The 24,158-nt window shown below is 47.2% G+C and overlaps 9 protein-coding genes across 9 annotated transcripts; 6 read left to right on the forward strand and 3 right to left on the reverse strand.

Moving 5' to 3' along the window:
- Positions 1–607: 607 nt before the first annotated feature.
- AO090005000220 (cytochrome P450) lies at positions 608–2,267 on the forward strand (the record flags this gene model as incomplete). Its single annotated transcript, XM_001817262.1, has 2 exons — positions 608–1,036; positions 1,104–2,267. The coding sequence occupies 2 exons, from the start codon at positions 608–610 to the stop codon at positions 2,265–2,267; spliced, it is 1,593 nt and encodes a 530-aa protein (XP_001817314.1).
- A 501-nt stretch (positions 2,268–2,768) lies between these two features.
- Positions 2,769–4,573, reverse strand: AO090005000219 (cytochrome P450; the record flags this gene model as incomplete). Its single annotated transcript, XM_001817261.1, has 5 exons — positions 2,769–2,969; positions 3,054–3,188; positions 3,258–3,869; positions 3,934–4,277; positions 4,339–4,573. The coding sequence occupies 5 exons, from the start codon at positions 4,571–4,573 to the stop codon at positions 2,769–2,771; spliced, it is 1,527 nt and encodes a 508-aa protein (XP_001817313.1).
- A 2,226-nt stretch (positions 4,574–6,799) lies between these two features.
- AO090005000218 (alpha-mannosyltransferase) lies at positions 6,800–8,275 on the forward strand (the record flags this gene model as incomplete). The annotated part of the gene is made up of 1 exon (XM_001817260.3): positions 6,800–8,275. One exon carries the CDS (start codon positions 6,800–6,802, stop codon positions 8,273–8,275), a length of 1,476 nt encoding a protein of 491 aa, XP_001817312.1.
- A 2,706-nt stretch (positions 8,276–10,981) lies between these two features.
- aglA (putative alpha-galactosidase) lies at positions 10,982–12,586 on the forward strand (the record flags this gene model as incomplete). Its single annotated transcript, XM_001817259.1, has 1 exon — positions 10,982–12,586. One exon carries the CDS (start codon positions 10,982–10,984, stop codon positions 12,584–12,586), a length of 1,605 nt encoding a protein of 534 aa, XP_001817311.1.
- Positions 12,587–12,927: 341 nt separating this feature from the next.
- Positions 12,928–13,647, reverse strand: AO090005000216 (SDR family oxidoreductase; the record flags this gene model as incomplete). The annotated part of the gene is made up of 1 exon (XM_001817258.1): positions 12,928–13,647. One exon carries the CDS (start codon positions 13,645–13,647, stop codon positions 12,928–12,930), a length of 720 nt encoding a protein of 239 aa, XP_001817310.1.
- Positions 13,648–14,627: 980 nt separating this feature from the next.
- On the forward strand, positions 14,628–16,121 carry AO090005000215 (fungal specific transcription factor domain-containing protein; the record flags this gene model as incomplete). The annotated part of the gene is made up of 1 exon (XM_023234213.1): positions 14,628–16,121. The coding sequence occupies one exon, from the start codon at positions 14,628–14,630 to the stop codon at positions 16,119–16,121; it is 1,494 nt and encodes a 497-aa protein (XP_023088859.1).
- Positions 16,122–17,575: 1,454 nt separating this feature from the next.
- On the forward strand, positions 17,576–18,454 carry AO090005000214 (SDR family oxidoreductase; the record flags this gene model as incomplete). Its single annotated transcript, XM_001817256.3, has 2 exons — positions 17,576–18,057; positions 18,124–18,454. 2 exons carry the CDS (start codon positions 17,576–17,578, stop codon positions 18,452–18,454), a joined length of 813 nt encoding a protein of 270 aa, XP_001817308.3.
- Positions 18,455–19,380: 926 nt separating this feature from the next.
- AO090005000213 (acetoacetate decarboxylase family protein) lies at positions 19,381–20,117 on the reverse strand (the record flags this gene model as incomplete). Its single annotated transcript, XM_023234215.1, has 2 exons — positions 19,381–19,633; positions 19,684–20,117. 2 exons carry the CDS (start codon positions 20,115–20,117, stop codon positions 19,381–19,383), a joined length of 687 nt encoding a protein of 228 aa, XP_023088858.1.
- A 3,293-nt stretch (positions 20,118–23,410) lies between these two features.
- On the forward strand, positions 23,411–23,883 carry AO090005000211 (uncharacterized protein; the record flags this gene model as incomplete). Its single annotated transcript, XM_023234216.1, has 2 exons — positions 23,411–23,734; positions 23,839–23,883. The coding sequence occupies 2 exons, from the start codon at positions 23,411–23,413 to the stop codon at positions 23,881–23,883; spliced, it is 369 nt and encodes a 122-aa protein (XP_023088857.1).
- Positions 23,884–24,158: the final 275 nt, after the last annotated feature.

Consider the following 24,158-nt stretch of genomic DNA (forward strand, 5'->3'; position numbering starts at 1 on the left):
CTAAAAAGGGCAGGTGGAACCTGGCGCCTTAGGAACCCCGCCAGACTTGAGTTTCCTATGCACTGCCCAAACGCCAAGATGACTACCGGAGACACCAAGCATGATCCAACAACGGCTATACACCGCTGAAATAGGGTATGATGGAGAGCCTAAGTAGATCACCATTACTATAGACCAATGATGACGCCCTCCTACGCATTGCGATTATTGCAAGCGTGCGGAGTATGGTAGTCAATTCTCCGCAGCCCAAGGGTTGTGGGCCTTGAAGTACCTCACAGGTTTAGCGCCTACACTTCTATAGTGGAATTAACCTAAACGACTGTTCTTACTCCTCTACTAATCCTACGTCGGGAATCTAATACGTATAATGCCCTTATCTTTTGAGCTTCCCATGAATGGCTGAGGTAGAGTTTTTAGGCACTCCATTCGTCCATGGGCATCGTCGGATCATATTAGACGTGACAGGACATTCGGTGATGTCTTCTAATTATAGCACGACGTGAAAATGTCTATACACTATATATAAGTTATCGGGTTCGGTGTCGGGCTATTGATTCGAGTCTTGTAGATCAATCTCTGAAACCAAACCTTGCATAAATCGGAAATCATGTCCGATGCTCGTACAACCCTAATGGAAACGTGGTTCACTCCCGCTCTCGTGGCCGCCATCGTCGCGGCCCGCCTCTTATTCTCCTTGTATTCGGCATGGCGGCATGCCCAGAGGGCTCGCAGCTTAAACTGCCAAGAAGCTCCGTTATATCCTTCTCGGGATCCGTTCGGCGTCGCAACGCTGCTCGAAACATTACGAGCCGATCGAGACAAGTTTCTTCCCAAGCTATCACAGAAACGTGTCGATCTGATTTCCAGCCAGCAAAACAGATATGTTTCCACCTTTCGCGTGCGCCAAGCTGGCCGAGAAAACTTCTTCACCGTCGATCCCAAGAACATCCAAGCCATGTTGGCGACTCAATTCAATGACTTTTTCTTGGGCGATATGCGCCGCAACGCAGGGGCGCCTGTGATAAGAAGTGGAATTGTGAGTGCCTCATAATACCATGCTTCTATCTTGCCAGTTTACTGACGCGGGCTATGCTTGTGTTTAGTTTGTCTCTGATGGTGCGGATTGGTCCCACTCAAGGTCCCTAATACGACCTCAGTTTACGCGAACCCAAATCAATAACCTCGAGTTGGAAGAACGCCATGTCCAGAATGCCTTGAGAGCTATGCCGACTCAATCAAACGGATGGACGTCTGAGGTCGACATCCAGACCATCCTCTTCCGCCTTACTCTTGACTCCGCCACTGAATTTCTCTTCGGCAAAAGCTGCAATAGCCAGCTAACCGCCTTGGAAAAAGATGCCGGAGAGATGTCGGATAGCTTTCTTAACAGCTTTGACCGCTGTGCATGGTACCTAGCTGCTAGACTCCGATTTGAGCGTCTCTACTGGATAGTCAACAACAAGGAGTTTAGAGAATGCACCCGCGTAGTGCACGAGCTCGTGGACGGATATGTCCATGCCGCCTTACAGAGGGCACAGCAAGCGGAAAAGCCTGCCGACCCAGAACGTGGATCACATTATGTATTTGTAGATGCTCTTACCGCAACAACTCAGGACCCCAATCAGCTACGAGACGAGTGTTTGAATGTATTGATCGCAGGATGTGACACAACTGCGTCTCTGCTCAGCTGGAATATCCTTCTTCTCGCTCGTCACCCCGACATTTTCCAAAGACTCCGAAAGGAAATCATCGAACGCTTCGGTACCTACAGCGAGCCCCGCGATATCAACTTCTCCTCGCTAAAGTCATGTCAGTACCTCCAACACTTCATCAACGAGACCCTTCGTCTCCATCCGGTGGTACCCTTTAATCGCCGGTGCGCTAATAAGGACACTACGCTACCTCGAGGGGGTGGCAAGGATGGCAACTCGCCGGTCTATCTCCAAAAGGGTCAACCAGTACTTTACAGCAGTTATGTCCTGCAACGCCGGAAAGATATCTGGGGTGAAGATGCGGAGGAGTTCAATCCTGACCGGTGGTACGGCCGCAAGGCAATCTGGGAGCATATCCCTTTCAGCGGCGGACCGAGAACCTGCATCGGTCAGCAATTCGCCATTACCAATACCAGCTTTGTGTTGGTGCGGCTATTGCAGCGGTTTGATTCTATCGAAGATGTCTACCCTGAGAGGGAGATTCGGTACGGTGTCACTCTGACAAACTGTCCGGCTGATCGGGTTACCGTAAGAATGCACCAGGCCGAGCTATAGACCTTTAATTGAATCTAGATTACGAGGTAACAGGGCAACCAGGCATACACTTGAATATCGGGTTGTCTGGGGTGGAAGGCGACCACCGCCATGTATTGGGGGTGGTTTACAGTCACGCATTTTTATTGACATTTGTTAGATATCCACTACGTACTAATTGGGGAACTCAACGCTTGGCTTTAAATCTGATCTTTATTGCTGTTTTTTTTTTTTATTTTTTATTTTTTTTTAAAAAAAAAAAATCACCTTGTTTTGTCTGGAATACATTGATGCATAGTACCACTTATCTAAATAGCATTTCATTATTTTTCTTTTTTGAATTCTGCCGCTTTTGGAAGTACGCCTATAAGCACCCCAATAGCGGTATTTTTCATTGTCAGTTCCACAGGTCTTCACAGTCTGGTTGTAAAATCAACAGAAATAACAGGCAAGACAGTCGCTATAAAAAAAATGTCCGCAGCCCTTCACCGTTGTTGTGACCCATTCACTTTGAGTAAAGCCCTAAGCCACATTTTCGACCGGCTTCCGTGGTTCAATCCAACATTTGTACTTCGGGTAAACGAACCACGCACACCACGCATCCCATGGATCCTTCTTCTCCTCGAACTTCAAGTCAAATTTGCGGACGATCTGGGGCAAGACCTTAGTGATCTCCAGAAGACTAATATTGCGGCCAATGCAGGTTCGAGAGCCGCTACCGAACTACGAGTGCGCAGGTTGATGTTAGCTTGAACTATTCTTGCCAAACGAGACCTAGGAGCTAATAGCATCGGGAGAACAACTTACCGCAAACATCATCGAATCTCGGTAATCGGGCTGCGGCTTGTCTTCCAACCAGCGTTCGGGTCGGTATTGATCGGCATCAGGACCGTAGACTGTTTCGCTGTAGTGTAGCGGCCATGCATTCGTGCCGATATGTGTCTAGCTCAGTGATCAGAATTAGAACGGCTAGAAGCTAGATGTCCGTTGTGGGGTGTAGGGATTCCTTACCCCTTCGGGTACATAATATCCCCCGGTCAGGGTGATGCCTCCTTTTGGTACAACTCTAGCCAAAATCGTCCCAACACCAGGATGCACCCTAAGCGTCTCCTTGATGACAGCATTGAGGTACGGCATCTCTTGGGCTTGCTTATATGTCACTGGATCCGAAATGCGGCCTTCAGCAGTCATGGTGTCAATCTCATGACGCAGCTTGGCCAGCTTGTCGGGGTTACGGTAAATATACCACAACGCGGCACTCAAAGTAATACCGGTAGTGTCAGAACCAGCACCAATATTGGATCCGCAGGAGTCCAAGACATTCATGCGTCCAACTTTGTGGGCAGCCTCCAACTCAAGTACCTTTCGCAGGAAGGTGTCATATTGGGACTTTTGCTTGGCGCCGCTGTTCGTGTTGCGATGCTTCCAGTACTGACTCCAGATGTATTCGGTCAGTTTACCCATAGCTGTTCCACTAAAAAGAACTTTCTGTGCTGCTCGCCAGGTGCTCTGTAACTCTGGCAATAGCCCCATGATACCAATGGTGTTATTCATCGCATGGATCTCTTTGATAATGCCTTGAGTGTCGCCCATGTTTTCCATCATTCCAAAGTTCTGGTCAAACTAAACTCACCACATCAGCATGGAAGACTTCCATTGAAGAGAGAACATATAATGTCCAACATACCGTAATCTCCCCAATCACGTCAAACGCATAAAACTGCATGAACTTGGGTATGGAGATCAGCTTTCGACTAGCGGCAAGGTCAGTCATCTTTTTAATACAGAGAGTTGTCATCCGATCAACTGCATCTTCGTAGGCTACCATGGACGACATGGTATACAGGGATGCAACTTTCCTGCGTCGGTCTTTATGGTCCTCATTGTCCCGCACTGTGAAGATGTTCTTTGGGTCGCCCAACGAGTCATAAAACTCGGACTTCGGGAAATCTGCCCCAAAGCCGTATATCTTCTTCACGTCCTGTGGGTCGATGACACTGTATCTCTTGGGGCTGACGCGGACTACCGGGCCTGTTGTTATCCTTAGTATCAAAACCAGTGTGTATATTTGTGACGCGATGCTGTTACGGACCGTATTTCTTGTGCAGTTTGATATACTCCTCATGCGAGCGGCCTTTCATCAACTGACTAAATTCCCAGAGGATGGTGAAACGAGCCCAGAATGGTCCTGGTACGTTTCTCAAGGGAGAGAAGAAAAGGTTGTATAGAAATGGTACAACCCAGAATATAACGAAAGATCCAACGAAGAGACCACCGACGGCCCCCTGAGGGTTGCCTAGGACTGTGTCCAAGACCGTCCCTATCATGTTGGGAGTTTATCTGTATGTCTAGTGAGACAGAGTGAAAAGGAAGTTGTGAAGTTGACAATATGTCAAAATAGGTTATGAAACCAGATATCAATGACCCTTGCTCATTAGTATCAAGCTTGGTCCCTGGAGGAATTCCGTGCTACAGTGGCGCGATAGGGGGCTTTATAGGTGAGCAAAATACACGTCCATGCACAGCAGTCTACGGAGAGACAACGGGCCTTCCGGTGATGTGGAGAAAACAAGTATCGCAAGTGCAAAAACGGTGGCCATGCAGGGGCCTGCATGGTCTAGTGCTCCAAAGTCTCAGGATAATACCTCCTCCAAGAACTTGACCTATCTTCATTCTTGCTTCGAGAAATTCATTACACACCCAAGGCTTTCAAACGATCGATATACTACAATACTGATCAATTCCACTTTTATATTACATCTCTCCCTACTTCGATTCCTCTTTTCGTATATTCGTATACACGAAATAGTTCCCCCACAGTACAACTCCGTTGTGGGGAAGTGGCGCTACCAAGGTCATGCTAACCGGCATCCAGAAGGGTAAGGATCGTGGCTCCCGCTCTACGACCCGCATTTTGGAGGCGATTTTGTTGTTACTAAGCGGAAGCTGGCCAGGTTGGTTCCGATGATGTCGATCCTTCTCGGCTCCATATGATTTCAGATCTAATTCTTCACTGTTCCGGAATCATGACCACATTATATCTACAAGACATGATTGGGCATATTAAAATATGGTTATACATGGGGCTTTTAGCATCATAATCCACCATGGTTCAACATACCTCCATACATTCCCCCGCGGTCTGGTTCGAGTATCAGGAACATTATTTACCGCCTGGGTTTCCTACAGGCTACAAGAGCAAGTTCGGTTAAATGCCGGCGATGTTCCCTGTCCTCTGGAACTCTGTTGATATATGGAGGTGTGGAGGCTTCTAAGCTAGTTTATTATATCGCAAGCATCGACTAGAACTGCGACTATAATGTTGTTCGTGCTCGGCAGAATTTAAAAGATCCCAAAGCAGGCTTTCGACCTCCCTATACTCTATGTCGGTTCTATTTTTCCCATCATGGGGTATATCTGTGATCTTGTAACTTGGAGATTTCAGTGCTCTGTATTTCTCTAGCTATTGCCAAACATGGTGATGGATGATTTCTGTGATAAGGTATACCTAGATGATAAGTGAGTGAGTCTGGGTACGGATATATATCATTCAATTGAACGTATATGAGAAACAATTCAGTATGGACATCAATTTCTGAAAGGTGAACTACGGGGCTACTGAAAGAATCTTGAAGATAACCACAGTGTGTGAAATGCAGCTCAGCTCAGACAAGCAATAAACCTTTCGTACCAGAAGCCTAGACGCTGCTTCGAGAGATACTCTGTGGTCGATGATCGTTTTTGGAGCATGGAAGCATCAACCAATCGGATATGATTAGCTAATAATGTCCGAGACTAACTGACCAACCTTGGGTTACCGATTCAGGTGCCGAGCCCTGCCTGCCGTCGATCAATCGACGATATTTCGCTTTCTAAACTGTCGATCGTTGGTTAAGCCATCTTCTTTGATTAGAACATATAAAAACATGTTAGTGACACTTAAGCGCAGCAGCATGTAACCCATGCAACTAAGCCGTTAACTGGAACCAATTACACCACGATGAGCGTCGTCACCGTCCGCTTTTCGCGACAACCGTCTATTTACAAAGATGTATTCCGTACTCTATATACGACGCCAAGCCATTGTTGATCATTGTAAAGAATCGATAAGATACTCCGTATGTTACTACTTGCGCTTCAATGGCTAGGATGTCAGTGAGGGACATGGTAATTTAGGGTATCGCGGTTCCATTTATTCTCCACCGAAGGACACTAAGCGGAAAGCACCCATGGATGAACCCACTTCCTCTAATGACCCGCTTATAACCATCCCACTTGGACGGGATTGGTGTCATATCCACGTCAAGAATCGGCGCTGACGCGGCTACGTAGGCGAATGCTCCTGATTGACCATCGTCCGCGGCCAACGAGCCGTTACCAAGTAGGCAGTGGCTCACAATGGTTGTGTTCAGTTTTGACCCTAAAGACCCCCCTGTGTGCTTTTTTTAGTCGAATCTCTCGTGTTCTGGTCAGTTTGCCATCCTGACGGTGTATCCGGCCCCACCTCTACGTGAGAGCCTATTTCCCAGCGCCAATCTTTAGCCTTCGGCACCATGCACCCCAGTGTTCGATACAAGATTGGAATCTTATTGCTGAGCGCTCTATTAATCTTCTACTCCCTAAATCTATACTGGAAGGCCGACTTAAATTTCGCCGCAGCTATCGAGCCTGCAACCCTCAGGGAGAGGCAAACTCTCCTCTGGCAGCAACTGAGTTCCTTGTTGGAGGACCATGCGCCGGAATGCCCTCCCCCGGAGAGAGATGACAGCTCGGGAGCAATTCCGTATAATGCGGTCGAAAGCGTGTCTCGACCAGACCTGATTACTAATTCCGACCGCATTCAAGAGCCTTTACAGGGGGCGCATGACAGGTTCGTTGACGCAATAAAAACCTCGAATATAGACAGGGCCTACAGCCCCGGAACCAGCGGGATCGTGTCAAGCGCTGGGAAATCCTACATTCCGCTCTTTGTCACTTCACTACGCATGCTTCGACGGACGGGCTCAACCCTACCCGTGGAGCTCTTCGTCAAAGACGAATCGGAATACGAGACCAAGATCTGTGAAGAAATCCTTCCTCAATATAATGCGAGATGCGTGATCCTTTCGGACATCGAGGCGGGACAAGGCTACTCCACAGAGGAGATCGCCCACTACCAATTAAAGATTTTCGCTGTGTTGTTTTCCTCCTTCGAAAATGTCATATGGATGGACTCCGATGGCTTCGCGCTCTATAAGCCCGAGTCGCTGTTGCAGAACGAACCGTTCATGTCAACCGGTCTCGTGACATGGCCGGATTTTTGGGCTTCCACGGCTTCTCCTCTGTACTATAATATATCTCGACAACCAGTGCCATCAATGACCGAGCGTGCGTCCTCAGAGACGGGGGTATTTCTCATCTCTAAGCAGACTCATTTCTTGACTTTGCTGCTGGCCGCGTATTACAATTACTACGGACCATCACACTATTTCATGCTACTATCACAAGGTGCCCCAGGAGAAGGGGACAAGGAAACATTCATCCAAGCCGCAGCCGCCATGGGCGAGCCATTCTACACAGTGAGCGAGAAGGTATCCGCCGTGGGTCATCCAAAGCCAAACGGAGGTATTTCAGGGTCTGCCATGGTCCAGGCGGACCCTATCGAGGATTACCGATTAACCACCCAAGGGCATTGGCGTGTGAAAGATCCGTCTGCCGCGAAGGCACCTCGGGTGTTCTTCATCCATGCGCATTATCCCAAGTTCAACCCCGCAGAACACCTTTTCGGCAATCACTGGGAGACCGCTCCGACGTTGAAGCCGGATGGGAGCGATGGGAGAGCATGGCTTGTTGCTGAGAAAACGTTGGAACGGTTTGGTTTCGACGCGGAGAAAAGCTACTGGGAGGAGATCAAATGGGTGAGCTGCAACCTGGAGCATGTGTTTGAATCCTGGAAGGGCAAGTCTGGGATTTGTGATCGTGTATCGGAATACTGGCGCAATGTGTTTGAGAGTTCAGATGAAGAAACACCCGTCTTCACGCAAAAATAGAGGCTGTGCAGTGATCTATGGATCTACGATTGTTAGCGCTCTGATGTGGAGAAATAGCGCGCCCTGGTACAAGGAACATACGCCATTAATCAACTACATGATAAGTACATGGAAATATGCCGACGGATATCATGTATCGTCATTATACAAGAGGAGCAGGTATACTCGGATGGGAAATAAACTAAGTCAGGGTAGAACTTACGCCAGCACAAAGCGTATTCACTCATTTGGCCCGATGCCTCAAGTAGGTCAAGGACAGCATATATACTTTCGCTTCAGGCACCAAGGTTTCAACAATAAATGCCGATTGCCCATTCTTCCCGGCCCAGGAAACATAGATGCCCCGAGCTGAAGTAACCCCACCTAACGCACTGACAAATCGTTTTACTGATAAGAGTCAACTGCAGAAGCTTCGATTGGACATACCAGAGATCTCAGCTGAGCTATATATGAGCTGACAATGATGAACGAAACTGCCGATCTCTCTTTGTAACACTGTAAAAGAATCTACTATCTCTTCTTGAGCCCTCCCCCTTAAAACTCCTTCCACCATTCCACGCAAACATCGAAACACTCCTCCAAATTCCTGTTTGCTATGAGCCAACACTATATTGCTTGATATCTTCACGGTTCAGTGCTGATAGGTCTCGAACAGAAAGTCGTCATATTTGACGATGCTAACTTGTGGGTTCCTAATATGACGATTTCACAATGATCTGTTGCGCAATCACCTGATGGCCACGAGCCCTACATAGTTACAGAGTAGCCTGGGGTATGCTTGTTGCCTCATTAAAAATAACATCCGCCGCTCCAATGAGAAACAGTATATCTGACCTGATAAGAGCGGAAAGCCATTTGACTAGGCATGACTAAATTAGTTACTTACCCGCCTGACTATATATCGAAGCCATTCCGTATCTCGACATTGATGAAACCCTCCCAGTACGCGCACCAACACCTACTCACTAGGAGACACTAGAAGAAGCCAGAGAATGCAGGATGGTGAGGGCTGAGTAAGATAGGTCAAGGGGACTGTCACGTGGCAGGCAGTTTTAGTTGTGATAAAAGCTTTCGATTACTTCCTTTGTGGGCATATGGCGTTTTACGGTTAGATTCTAGGCTCCTTGAAGCACCTGCATAGCTAGACGTTCAATAGTTAGGCTCGAACAGGTTAATAGAATCTTGCTTGATTGATTGATCGATTGATTGATTGATCGATTGATTGATTGATGCGATAATCAGAACCGGAGCACCAAAGTCAGCTTATGAACCACAATTTTGGATCAAGGAAATTCACGATGTTCTGAGAGGTATGGTTCCTGTCTTTTGGGCTTTTGGCCGACAACGTTATATGTACGATACTGACAACAACCAAGACGTGTACAACAACCACCCACTTATTAAATTGTTCGGTGCATGCTTCGGACATCAGGTTATCGCATCAGCACTGTTAGAAGACCATGGTATACGGGTCGAGAAGAATCCAATTGATGGGAGATAGGTGTGCATAGTGTGAAATTAGCACCCCGATTTCTAAGACACTTTCCACGATCCACGAATACGGGCATGGCCGTCCAACGGAAGGTTCAGTTCATTCACCAATATCAAGTGACTGTGCCAGACGGATCTCTCCCCCTTGACTGGATAATATTGTGAAGGAACGATTTGTGTGATGTCCAACGGTTTTTCCGGCCGAATAGAGTGCTCACATATCAGGGACATGCTGAGTTTGATAGAGCTACGACCAAGGCAGTTCTCAAAATGGTCAACAACCCTGCGTGGTCCAAAGAGGAGCGGGAGGCTGCTGAAGAACTTGATGATGCGGATTATTATGCTGACATTCTGGTGGAATTTTGTTAGGCTGAATATCGAGTTTCCATTTTTTCCCGTCTTTTAGTTTTAAAGGTGAAAGTCGTTTTATGGAAATTGTGACCTGTAGCACCCCTAGTATGTACATACTATCAGATATTTGATAGGGACCTGTTGATTCATCTATACATAATTCTCACAAGATAGACAAGATTGAACTGTTATTATAAGGTATCGCAGTCCTACATATGAATGAAGAATGTATTAGCGGATGCGCACCAGGCACTGAGGTGATTGCGTAAAGTGAGCGTGACAGTATATGGGACTAATATCGATTAGTATCATAGATCAACAGACTAAATCCTGAAACTAATTGAATAATGCAATCGCACAGTTATCCCACATTTTTTCTTCATGCACGTTTTCTATGAAATGAATGGTAGTACCGTCTACTGCCTACTGGAACTAACTAGCTAGGGTTTTCTTAACCCTCATATGTACGTTTACTAAGCAAAATATCTGGAGGTAGCAGAAAACGATACGATACCTCTCCTTGCATATGAATACTACCGTAGTAACGTGTACACGTATTAATGCATGTACCCGACGGCAAGGGCCACTGAAGGTGCCATCGAGGAATGCAGATCCTAGATATCGTGCGGGGATCGGCGGATTCGGCCAATTAATATCCTCACCCCCTGGCTATACGTAGTAGCTGAGGTATCAATCGGTGTTTGCTTACCCCGCTGCTTATCGGTCGAATTGGCAATGCCTGCTTTATAAAGTCCATGTGTTCCAGGATGCCTTTGCCGGTGGATATACATATCATATTTTGTTCATGTCTGGATTGGGTTTTGTCCGACTTATTTGTGTATATATAAGGCAATTGATGAGAATATGCGACTTATCACAAGATGGATACCGCTAGCGAACGCATTGGCCAGCACGATGCCAGTCCAAGTTGTCGCTTCCATTGAGAACCCTAGTCTACTGCCGACGCCGCCCATGGGATTCAACAATTGGGCCCGGTTCATGTGCGACCTGAACGAGACACTATTTGTCGAGACTACGGATGCAATGGCCTCCAATGGTTTATTGGAAGCTGGTTACAATCGTATCAATCTTGACGACTGCTGGATGAACTATGATCGCGCGGAAAATGGATCACTCGAATGGAATGTCACCAAGTTCCCGCGCGGCCTTCCCTGGCTTGGTCAATATGTTAAATCTAAAGGCTTTAACTTCGGCATCTACGAGGACTCAGGGAACCTGACCTGTGGTGGCTATCCGGGGTCCGAAGGTTACGAGGAGATCGACGCGGAGATATTTGCGGCATGGGGCATCGACTATCTGAAATTGGATGGGTGTAACGTCTATCCCAAAGAAGGTCGTACTTTGCAGGAAGAGTACAAATACCTCTACGGCAATTGGCATGAGATACTCAGCAAAATGCAACAGCCACTGATATTCTCCGAATCGGCACCTGCGTACTTCTCCATGACCGACAATTTGACCGATTGGCATACGGTCATGGACTGGGTTCCTGAATACGGCGAGCTCGCCCGACATTCAGTTGACATTCTCGTCTACAGTGGAGAAGGCAGTGCCTGGGATAGTATCATGACAAACTATAAGTTCAACACGTTAGTCGCTCGGTATCAACGTCCCGGATATTACAACGATCCTGACTTCCTAATTGCGGACCATCCGGGACTGTCACTGGACGAAAAGCGATCCCAATTCGCGCTTTGGGCTTCGTTTTCGGCACCCTTGATTATTAGTGCACATATTCCCGACCTATCATCTGAGGATCTAGAGTACCTAACAAATCAAGCCTTGATTGCGGTCGATCAGGATCCTCTGGCGCAACAAGCCACACTGGCCAGTCGCGATGGCTCCCTTGACGTGTTGACGCGGAATCTTGCCGACGGTTCTAGGTTGGTCACCATTCTGAACCATGGTAGCGAGTCCATCGAAACAGATATTTCCCTGGACATACTCGGCCTCTCTACCGATTGTACATACAAAGCACAAGACCTCTGGGGCGGCTCTACTCAGACCATCAAGGATGCGATACGTATTAAGTTGAACACACATGCGACCGCCGTGTATAAAATAGACACCGATGAGAAGTGCTCTCAAGTCATACCCACCGGCCTTATCTTTAACACGGCCTCCGGAAAGTGTCTTACAGGAACCTCATCCTCTGTGGGATCTGAATCTTGCAACGGGAGCAAATCCCAGATATGGCAGATCGACGCATCGGGGGTGATTCGCACGTTGTCTGAACAGTCAAAGTGTCTAACAGCAGACGGGAAAGCCATTTCGCTGCAGGAATGTAGCGAGAATAATGGCCAGAAATGGTCGTATGCAATCACGGGCAATCTAAAGAATGCTGATACTGGCTATTGTCTGACGAACGGCGGAGGTGTTTCTGCTTGCGGCTTTGAAACCAATAGCCAGGTGTTTGGGTTACCCGCTGGTGTCCATGTCGCATTGTAATGATTGAGCTATCCTTTCTTCGTCGTGAGCAAGAGCTAAATAGCAGGGCGACCTAAAAGACAGGCGGACTTTAGATGGTTTGATAGCATACATGATAAGGGTATTTAGAAATGCTCTAATTTCTAACAGCTAGCTAGCCAATCCTCGACAATCTAAAGGGCCATTGGACTATTGAAAGTATTTTTTATAACATAGTGAAATAAGTCATAGTACGGCTATCAATATCCATTGTATCCTAGTAGTATCGCGATAAGAATCTATATCGACTCTATTGATCTTGCTAAGCTAAGTCTCTATAGTGCCTCAGACATGCGGCGAGTGGTCTTCAAACAGTGTTTCCCTCACCAAGGAATTGGTCCATCCCTATTAGAGAAGGTCGCAGTAGGTCCATCCGGACCCAACAACGCCAGCTCCACAATCCTGCGCCCACCAACATCCGGCGTTACCCCATCTTCTGCGTATCCATTCAGCTTTGTTTTAACCAAGCCAGGGCATACTGTATTAACTAGCCCGCTAACATCCTGAAGAGCCCTTGAATAATGCAGTACCAACATGTTCAAGGCGGCCTTGCTGCTTTTGTAGGCCTTCGACACAATATGTCGAAGCGGCCAATTCTCGTCATTTGAAAGAGTAAGTGAGCCGAGAACAGACGAAACGAAAACAACCCGCGGCGCAGAAGACTGACGAAGAAGGTCGAGGAGGGCGTCGGTCAGAACAGCGGTACCGATCACATTCGTATCAAAAGTCATGGTGAGATTCTCCCGGACGGACAAATCAGAGCGATGATCGAGAAATGTCCCGGCATTGTTGACGAGGATATCGAGTTTGCCATAGGCCTCTTTGACGTGTTCAGCAACCGTGGAGATAGACTCATCAGAAGACAGATCCAGGCGGACGGCAGACGCTGAGTTGCCTTCTTCGACAATAGCTGCTGCGACTTTCTCTCCCGCTTCGAGGTTTCGTGCTGTTACGATGACATGGTGATCCGGTTGGCGCGCTAGCTGGCGTGCAACAGCTTCGCCAATGCCTGAGTTGGCGCCAGTTACCAATGCGACGATCATGTTGAGTTATTGCTTGTAGGAAAATGATGTGTGAGGTTGTTGAGATGGTAGCTTGGTGACGGGGACCGCACTGCGGATTTATATAGCTGTCTTCCATGGCTGAAGAGGCTTTTTCTTCTGTTGTCCATACTGTTCTATATAGAAAACTGCCCACTTGCTTACCAAGCGGCTCATGGAGTAGCAGAGCATACGTATGGCAACCTCCACCTCGTCCAGAAAACCTTCATGCCATGAAACATTATAGCTCCATGGAGCATCTTCTGTTGGTTCTGGGTTCAAGTGGGTTGTTGCGCACTTCGGCTTTTCTCTAAGGCCGAGGCCGGTTCATATGTGGCAGGATTATAAATCGCAGCTCTGATTCATTCTGTTTCCTTGGCTATACTATATTGAAATCGAAATTATTCTGCTTAAAATGTTTGGCGACTCGGAAGATGTTTGGATCTTTCACTGCTCGGAGCTAAGACGCGGCCGAGAAACTTTCCTTTTAGGGCTAAGTGTGGGCCCCAGGTTATAGTTCTGAGGGTCTATGTACCACTAAGTAACCGACACAATGCTTCATAGTTACTACCCATCAGTGGGTTATTCAGACCCTTACGGAACTTACAGGAGTCGCCCCGGGTCGTCGAGTACTGAACAAATGCAAGAACGGTTTGACTCAGGCTTTCTAATCAATAAAAAAATCACCACCATGGCGCCAATGGCGCTGAAGACCAAGACACATAGCCGTCTGACGTGCCGCAGAAGGAAGGTGCGATGCACTCGCCAACAGCCGTGCATGTACTGTACTAGGACAGGAAGACAATGTGTTTTCCCTGAGACGACGAAGATGACTCGTCAGCGGAAGCCGACGGCCCGTGAGGAATTTCGAAACAGATTGGAACGGCTTGAGTGTATGGTAAAAGACATTATCACAAATAGGGAGGATATCAATGAAATCGAAAATGATTCTCAAGCGACCAATGTAGCGACAGTGCCAACGGATGCGTCTAGTCAATGTATGTGATGGTTCTAAGTTGAGACTAACGAGGTATGCTGCTCAAATAACTGAAGGTCATTTTCTTAAACTAGGTAGTGACACTACCTTGCCCACTATTCACGAATCTGGCAACCATCTTCCGAGCTGCCGACTAGATGAACGCTCCACACATGAGAGCACGTTGAGCCTGGATCAGCCTAATCAGGGATCAATCCCGTCCTCTGGAGACAATCCGTTGCCCTCTCCTCGAGATTCTTTGCAGATAGACTGTTGGACCTTTGAAGGTCGAGCTTTTCCTCTCCAAACTCCAAGGATATCATATCCCTTCCTGGAGTTGGCGCCTGCCCTCTGGCATATCTATACAGACAATGTCGCTCCACTCTTGCCTTTGCTCCAAAGACCAAGCACGAGGAACTTGCTCTTGCTGGGAACACAATCCAAACAATCAATGACACAGAATAAGAAAGCGTTAATTCTCTCAATACTCTTTGTTGCTGTGGTCAGCATGTCCCCGGCGAAATGTGGCATGGTGCTTAAAGAAAGCCGTGACAGTGTGGTGCGGTACCTGAAGAGCGAAGTAAAACAGGCGTTATCAGACGCGAGGTTTCTCACTACTACGAGTCTCACATGCATGCAAGGTCTTGTGCTCTTTCTGATCGGATTGTATGCAGAGAACGAACAGCACGATTTCTGGTCTATGACAGCACTTGTCCTACATCGCGCTAAAGGAATGAATGTGCATAGGGATGGAGCTCACTTTGGATTGACTCCATTACGTGCCGAAATGCGCCGACGTTTATGGTGGATGATATGCTTGTTGGGTGTTTACTCCTGCGAGGACCATGCAAGAGAGACTAGAATTAACGAAGAGATGTATGATGTGCGACTTCCCTTAAACGTCAATGACGACGACCTATTCCCTGGAATGCAGGCGCTTCCACCAGAGCGAAAGGGAGGAACAGAGTTGACTTTCTGTTTATTGCGCTTCGAGACGATTAGTATCCTTCACTCAGCCAGCTCTACACCTGGGTCCTCATTTAACGATATAAAGGAAGTTTCGAACGACGACCGCCTCTGTAAAGTCCAGAAAATTCGTCAGTATCTGGACGAAACATATCTCAAGCACTGCGATCAGAATATACCTATTTTCTGGGTTGGCGCTGCTGTGACTCGTCTAATTATGGCCAAGGCCTGTCTATCTGCGTACCATCAAATACTCGACTTGGACAATGGAACCCCCCAGCCTCCACTTATTGGAGAGAAACTGATCCAGCTTGCAGTTGAGATGCTTCAGCTGGATTACCAACTTCGCGACCACCCAGTAATCTTCCAATGGGGGTGGCACCTGAGGTCTTGCACGCAATGGCATGGGATGGCTGTCGCATTATCAGCACAGTATTTGTATCCAGCTAGCTCTGTCAGCGCAGGCCATGCGTCGCAGTTAGCGATGTTAGAAAGACAAGATAGTCTCGAGTATGTGCAATGTTGCTGTTCCTAGTTATACCCAGGGTACTATACGAAATAAATTGATCTTCTCCGATTCTCTTGGGCCGAGGCGTTGCATTCGTTTGGTAGTATATATAATTGCTGCAGACTGCTGACCTAAGTACCAGAAAATTGGTATTCGGAGACATTGGCTACAGAGTACAGTGGGCTACAATCCGAGACTGAGTCAAACTCCTTTCAGTCTGGCTGTCCCAGTACGGACCGTGTATTTATCCTTACTCAAGACTTAACGCTACGAGAAGGAGGCAAGCGGTCGATTTGAATGACTCAGGGTATTATGGAGATGGCACATGAAAACTGAGTGCAGGGTATACAAGCACGTACGGATTTATTGTAAAGAGATTTGTACTCGCCTTGGGCTATGAAATAATTATGACACATAGCTCACTTTAATGGAGATGGGCATGAATGTTCCTTAGGGCTAAAGAATTTATCTTAGAAAGGGATTTTCGAAATACATTTAGCAAACCATTGACACTATATATTTCTCTCAGGTCTGTCAGGTCCATCTAGCTAATTGCGGATCTGAACACTCCGATGAAACCAGTTGACATAGTACGTGTACACACATTTCAAAGCTCGTCTCTGGACAATACAATATCCCGATACAGCGACTTCACTACAGCGAAGGCACCAATGTCGAGCAATGATTGAACAGGCGTCATCAATCCCGATGCGCGCCGCACACTTCAGGGTTGACTTAATCAGAGATCACGGCGTGAGTAATTTTGCCTATAGATGACTGTGTAGCTACACCATACCTATGTGCATAAGACTAAATACTAGACATACCAAGGTTCAGTGCAATTTCCGCCGCTGACATCTTTAGCTGTATATTGTACGTTCGAGGTTAGTCACCAGTAGCAACATCACGGATATGCGGCAAATGTTCACAGGACCAAGCCATTTGGCAAAGATGAACATGATGCCGTGGTCCAGGATCAGGAAATCCGTCGGACTGGGTTGTCGGCTTTCGGAATCGGGCGTCTGATGCCCCGAAGCTTCCCTTGGCATTCAGAACCGCTTAGAAAGCGTATGGTAGTATCAGACCGAAGAGGAATGGTCATCTGCAATGGTGGATCGTATACTACCGGAAATGAGCACTTGTGTTTCATGATGTCTCTGCTGTCTAGATAGGAACAGAGCATGGAATTGGGAAAAGCTCCGAAGTCCGAGGTGAGTAGAGAAATGTCAGATGAACTGTACGAGCTCTTAAGAGTTATAAAACAGCAGTTCTTATTATAAAAACCCCATTGTAACGCCATCATTACATAGAGCCCTATCTCAATCCGCTCAAAGTTCAAGTCGTTGCTTACGCATATAGACATAATGACAGATCAGTCAACCTCGAAGCTCGATGGGAGATTTGAGCAAGACCTTGCAGGGAAGACTGCACTCGTAACGTTGTTATCCCTTCATCGCTCATCTTCGAAGACATTCAAAGCAATGCATGAATATTTATCACTGACTTGTATCAGGGGAGCGACTCGTGGAATCGGTCGAGCCACGGCCATCCACCTTGCGAAGCGAGGAGCTTCAATCTTGGGGACCTGTTCTTCCGAGACTTCGATGCACAATATCGAAAGTCTTTCTTCTGAGATTACTGAGTATTACCGGGGAACTGGCTGTGATGCACCAAAGATCGTTGGCGTTGCCGCCAATGTCCTATCTCTCGAGACGCCTGGCATCGTCGCAGAAGCTGTGGAGAAGCACTTTAACTCTAAGATACATATACTCGTGAACAATGCGGCGTATGATGAGCTTCGAGAAATGGGTAAGCTGGACGATGAATACGTACGAAAGGTCCTGATGGGAAACACACACACTTTGGTGATGCTCGTCGAAGCACTCTATACACGGAGTATGATTCAGCCGGATTCAAGGATTATCAATATGTCCAGCGTGTCAGGTCGAAAGATACCGTTTCCGTAAGTGACTGTTTGTCTCGGCATAATTTGAGTATATTGTTCTGGTTAGCTAAACTCCTTTCACAGCGCTATGTACCTCGTTGGTGCAACGAAGGCCACTATGGAAGCACTGACCCGGTCGTGGGCTGATATATTCGGAAAAGATCCTAAAACGCTAGGTACTACGGTTAACGCGCTCCTAATTGGTGCGACAGCTACAGAGGCTTTGTTCAGAGAAGCTACGCCTGAGCTGAAGAATATGGGACTCTCTGCCGTCCAGTCTGGCTCAGCTGTTTGTGGCGGAATGGGACTACCTGAGGATATTGCCAATATCGCGGGTTTGCTAGCCAGTGAGAAGGCACGATGGATTACAGGAAGCGTGGTCTGCGCCAATGGTGGTAGTGTCCATGTTATGTAACTGTCCTGCCGACGACGGAGTACACTTTCTAGTCCCATTGTGAGCTACCATGGTATAGATAGCAGTTGCCTGGTGTATTAGCCATTCGAGCGAGAATTTTATTCTCGGTCTGAACAGCAAAGAGCGTGCTGTGCGTGCCATAATAATCAAGTTAACGGAGTTGGATATTCAGTATTTGGAAGCGCCTTATGTAACGAAGGACATCCACCCTTTGGAAAGATAAAGGCAGTGAGCTTCAATCTACTTGTACTTTTGCCTGAGCCCAGCAATCGTAAGAGATTAAAGTAATCTGCAAAATTCGTAAACCCCCAGTTGTTCAGCTGTCGGGTGTTTTTTCGAGGAGGTAAAACAGGATTTGTCGCTAGGAGAGCTCCTAATGGTAAGATCTTTTATATAGGTCGGCCAAAATGACCGAATACCAGATATAGGAAGTTGCGGATGATCTAGTCATCGATCCTAATGATCATAACTTCGGTTATACGCAATATAACTAGCTTAGTAGGAGGATTACGTGTTAGATGACTCAGGCAAATGGATTCAAGCATAGGGAGATTATGATAGTTCAGGGGCTCAGACCCTCATTCATTCGTTTAATGACCATTGCTTTGGTGTATATGAAATACCGATTTATGTACACGGCAACACGGACTAGCATATATAAACTACGGTATCAATGTAGGGGACTTGCAAAATGCCCCTGTAACCGCCAGGCGCCTTGTGGCACAGCCCCGGCGTTGTGGAGTCGTGGTACGAGAGCAATGCATTGATCACTGCTCTTACTATGTCTAGTAAGCATCTTGCTCAAGGCATGTAAATAGTAGTGGTTTGTTTTGTACTAAAGGTAGTAATGCGTATGACTCAGTTCTAATAGTTCTATATACACTATAGTACTAACTCATCCAAGGCTTTGCTTAAGTTCAGATCTCTCACAGTTGGAAAACTTCCTCGGAAGGGTGTAATATACAAGCCGAGCCATATCCCAACGTTGCGGATTCATATCGGACAATCTCGATCTTGTTTATAGCTTCAGCCTGGAGACAATTCTCGGGGAATGTCAACTTTCCCACCCCCTCCCAAACCTCGACCGGCCTGGTCTCAAAATTGGAAGGCACCAACTCCTTAAGTGACGCTGGAGCGCCTGTAACAGGCGAGGGAATGACACGGAGGTTCAAAAATGGCCTATCAAGGTTTGATGTGGGGCTTTGCTTTGCTTTCCTTCAAAACTAAACTCTACCAGCTTCTGTCCAACTGGTCGCTCAACATATCCTGTAGCTCTGTTTGATGAGCGCGTTGTCAGGGAGAGTTGACCCAGTCGTTTGGGAAATCCACATGGCTCTCTGCCCGCAAGGACAGCCATCTCATTGTCAAGAATCAGAGACAGGCAGAAATCATAGGATTTGCCGAGATATTTGGCCTCAACAGTATGAATAAATTCAAGAAAAGGCCCAGCAGGGCCAGCACCATAATTAAGTAAAGTAGCAGTCACTAGGGGCTCGTTCTCAACTTCGATCACATCCGGAATAAGGTGGCTGATGCTCTTGAAAGATGTTCGGTATTGTATAGTCAAGACTGTAACGTCGTCGAATACAGGAGTAGCGTCACTGTAGGGAGGGTCATGCTGCGGGATACCCCTATTGCTAATAGAAAGCTGTCCGAAAGGCATAGTTCTTAGCTCAAACTCTGAAGTAAGATATTGTTGAAAGGTAGAGTTACAAGTGAGTAGACAAACAAGAGTGGTATTTATATTGCCGCAAACGTTGTTTGTCCATTTCATTACGAAGAAATGCAATATACTACCATACGGAAGCCTGTGGAAGACCACCGGAGTACCACGGACGGACTTCGGACGGACTATGGACGGACTTTAGACATACTACAGTTGGTGGCCTCCGTTCCTCCGCTACTCTATAACACAGTCCCCACTTTTCTTCCGCAACCCCGAACAGTTTGACCAGATTACAATTTGGTGTGAGATCAAGTTCTTAACGAATGAAAAACTCGAGCAAGACAAGGACAAGCAAACCGCATTTTTCACGAGCCTTTTTCAAGGCAAGTATTTACCACGCTCCTATCCGCACTTGAAGAATCACTCAAGTCATGGCACCTGCCACCGCCTTCCAAGACGAAGAGAGAATGCAGCAAGATGTAGACAATATGCAGTGTTCTGTGGCTTGGAGAAACGGAATCCTTCTGTATGTATACAGGGTGTTCCGATGGACTCCCGGGTGCAGTGTCCCGGTTCATATCTTGTACCGCGTGAGGGTTATCATGGACCATGTCTTTGCTTGTCGCGACGACTGCATGATATCCAGACAGGCGTTGCTGCCGCTCTTCTTTGCGGGATGTGAATTGCAAGACCCCATGTCACACGGGAAGATATTAAATCTCTGTTCGTTTTGGAATGACAGGACAAGACACCACACGTTCAGTACCACAATACCACAACTAGAAGCTGTTTGGGCTTAGCAAAACACAAGGGGTTTCAAAAATATTTGGTAGGGGCAGATAATTGACAGGCAACACTCATCTGATAGCTATTCTCCTTTGCAGGTGCGAATATGTTCTGGCTAGCTATGGCATGATCTTTTGTCATGTTCTTTATGCAACGGTCATGTTTACGATGCCCAATTAACTTGGAGTTGCCATGTTTTCTTCATATAGCTATCCGAGCTCGATTGCGAGCTGCGCACAAACTGGTACGAAATCTGTAAAACGTGCCAACTCATACACTCGAAGTGAGGTACTATACGAATGGAAAGATCCAACTTTGGCATTAAGTCCTACATTAGTAACACAAAGCTTTCAATACGAACGATATTGGGGACCTTGCAGGGAAGGGCATTAATAATAGATGAATTGGACTGTCCACTTCACCTAATTGTGGAGCATATGAGAGAATGTGGGTGAGCTACTGATATAATCACTGTATGGTCGCAAATTCAATACATAAAGAATATACGCACAAATAAGTATAAACCCCTGAGCACAGCGCCCAATTCATCCGTTATTATACCCGTACATTCCCATAGATTTACCCTCGCTGGGGTTTACTCAAGTGTCATTTTCCTTTTCAACCGATACTCACCATTCAATCGAGAGGAATCCCTCGCTACCAACATGCCACAGAATATTCCTTTGAATTAGAAATGAAGCAATTCACTGGAATAGAAGAATTATTCACATCCTTTTAGTTCTACTCTCACTCTCACTACCATGTTTCACTTGATTTCGTATTAATCACCAGGTCACTGCCGCCTGGACTCTACATATATAAAGCGTGGTCCCGACGCCAATCATAATACTGGCAAGTCGGCACCTTTGTATTACTTCATTTCGTACATCCTCTCTACTCAGTTGCCCTGACCCACGACGTTTCCAGAAGATTAGAGTTGCAACGTGAGGCCGAATATCAGAAGTCACAATACGTACACATTTTGCATCAGGAATATAGTTCCCGCAAACCAGGTGAATATCCGAGTCAAGCGACCAGAAAAACCTGACACCTTGTGGAGCGTTCCTCGCCTCATAGCCCCATTCTTCGGACAATCAATCTTGATGCGTGACAGCAAACTGCAGTCCCAAAACAGGGCCAGGAATACTGGTTCTTGGTGAACTCCTGGATCCCGATGAACAACGGCTGACCAGAGCCGAAAACGAAGCTTACCGTCGCTTGGTAGCCGGTTGTGACAATGGGTTTACCAGTACGGCGTCGGGGACAAGACTATGCATACGACATGGATTGAAATGGCAATTTACGGGTAAACGAATTACCTCGTGGACCGCTCGTGATCGTGTCTTACAGGAATAAGCAGTGGTACGTACCTGACGAGCAAGGGCTATTATGCACTAGTTAAAGAGGAGGTTGTCAAGCAGCAGCCATGGGTCATCAACCTCGAAGGTGGAAGTCCTCTTTGCACTCAACCTCAAGACGCTCAAAAGATGCGGCCTTTCCTTAATTGAGGAAGGCTAGTTAGGCCGTGATAACCAGCAACAAAGATCTGGATATCCCTTCGAATAGCTACTCGAGAGCTGTACAGCTCGTACACAAACAACAACGGTGTTTACTTCATAGACAGTTGGAAACATTACCAATAGATACCACTGCATATCCTGAAGGAGGAGCAGCACGAAGTTGTCCAATCGGCCCGGTCCTTTGGCGCGACATTCAGAGAGTTTGGTACACCAGTGGCTGGACCGCCAGGTACAAGGAAAACCTCGGTTTCGGCGAGAATCGCCCTGTACCACTGTCGTATTAAAAGACCTCTTCTGATAGTGTGTGGATCGGATCAAGGGCTTGGCGCCATCGCCAAACGTCACAGTGCCTCCGAACTTTCTTTTGTATTCGAATAAGCGACCCGAGGGCCCTGATGCGATTGGAAATGTACTCCGCCCTGAAGGCCATGTAGCCTTCGGGCGAGAAGAGGCCGCATTAGTGCAGTTGAGCGATGCCATACAAGATGTGATGCATTGCAACAGGGACTTAGGCATACCATTTTAATAACTCGCTGAAAGCTCTACTATTGGGGCAAAACACCATGACTCTTTCCCTGCACAAAGGTCGAAAGTGTCCCACCAGAAGGAACCGAATACCTTCAAAGAATTAGGGGTAGGGTCAATTTCGAAAAGTACGGAGCGATCCAAGCGGCGCGATCCATGGGCGCAACATTCCAATAGCTGTCACCCCGATAACGGGACCGCCAGGGAACTGGAGAAACCTCCGTTTCGACCAGAATTGCCCCATACCACTGCCATACAAAAAGGCCTCGTCTGATCGTGTATGGTTCAAACCAAGGACTTGACGTGATCGCCAACCGAATTATGCTAGGGCTCTCATACCCAATCGACCCTGATGGTAGGGATGAGATCTATGGTCTGGACAAAAAGTAGCAAGAGGAATTGGAAACACAGTTGGCACCAGGAACTAAAGCTGCGTCTGACACCGAGTTCATGACCAAAATGAGCCCAGAGCTGGGTAGGTTGGGCATCTCAGATGCGGAGTTCAACTTACTCAGATCAAGCATTGAAGACTCCATGAAAGGTCAAGGCAACCCTTCTCTAGGAGGTCACATCATAAAACCCCTGGAACACGCCAAATGTCTCGGATCAAACTCGCTTGAGTGTGAAGATAAGGACATGATTTTGTTGTGGACATTCCTCACCTATCAGGAAGCACTGGTTCCGGGGGGATTCTTGTTCTTGGAGGACGTGGTTGAGGATGCAGTTGAAGAGCCCGGTGCGATGGCAAGACCTGGCGAGGCACTCGCGTCGGATGACAACTCTGTATGTATGGTGGCAACTTTGATAACTGGCCGCAAAGTAGTATGGCGGGAACTGCAGCGGTACTACATGCAGAGGGTTCAAGTTGTTTTGCACTACCTCCACAGTTGGCCGCAAGGTGCTCCGGCGGCTTCGCCCCTCCACGGCAATAATCGAAGAGGCTTCATCTCACGGAACCAACAGTGATCAAGGGAATGGCCCATAAGCTAGGGTCATTCAAAAAGATCACCCTCAGTGGTGACATATACTGATTGGACACAAAAATGACATCCATAAACTCCAATGAGTTTTATGACTCTGAGAGGATGTTCCACATATCACGCCTCCTCCTTTTAGGTGTTCCAGGTGTCCAGCCTCTGCAACAATACCGAATGATTCCCCAGATAGCAGAGTTTCCTAACGCAGAATTTTATGGCGGCAGACTTGT

Source organism: Aspergillus oryzae, chromosome 1, assembly GCF_000184455.2.
Source record: "Aspergillus oryzae RIB40 DNA, chromosome 1".
In the NCBI taxonomy this organism is placed as follows: domain Eukaryota; kingdom Fungi; phylum Ascomycota; class Eurotiomycetes; order Eurotiales; family Aspergillaceae; genus Aspergillus; species Aspergillus oryzae.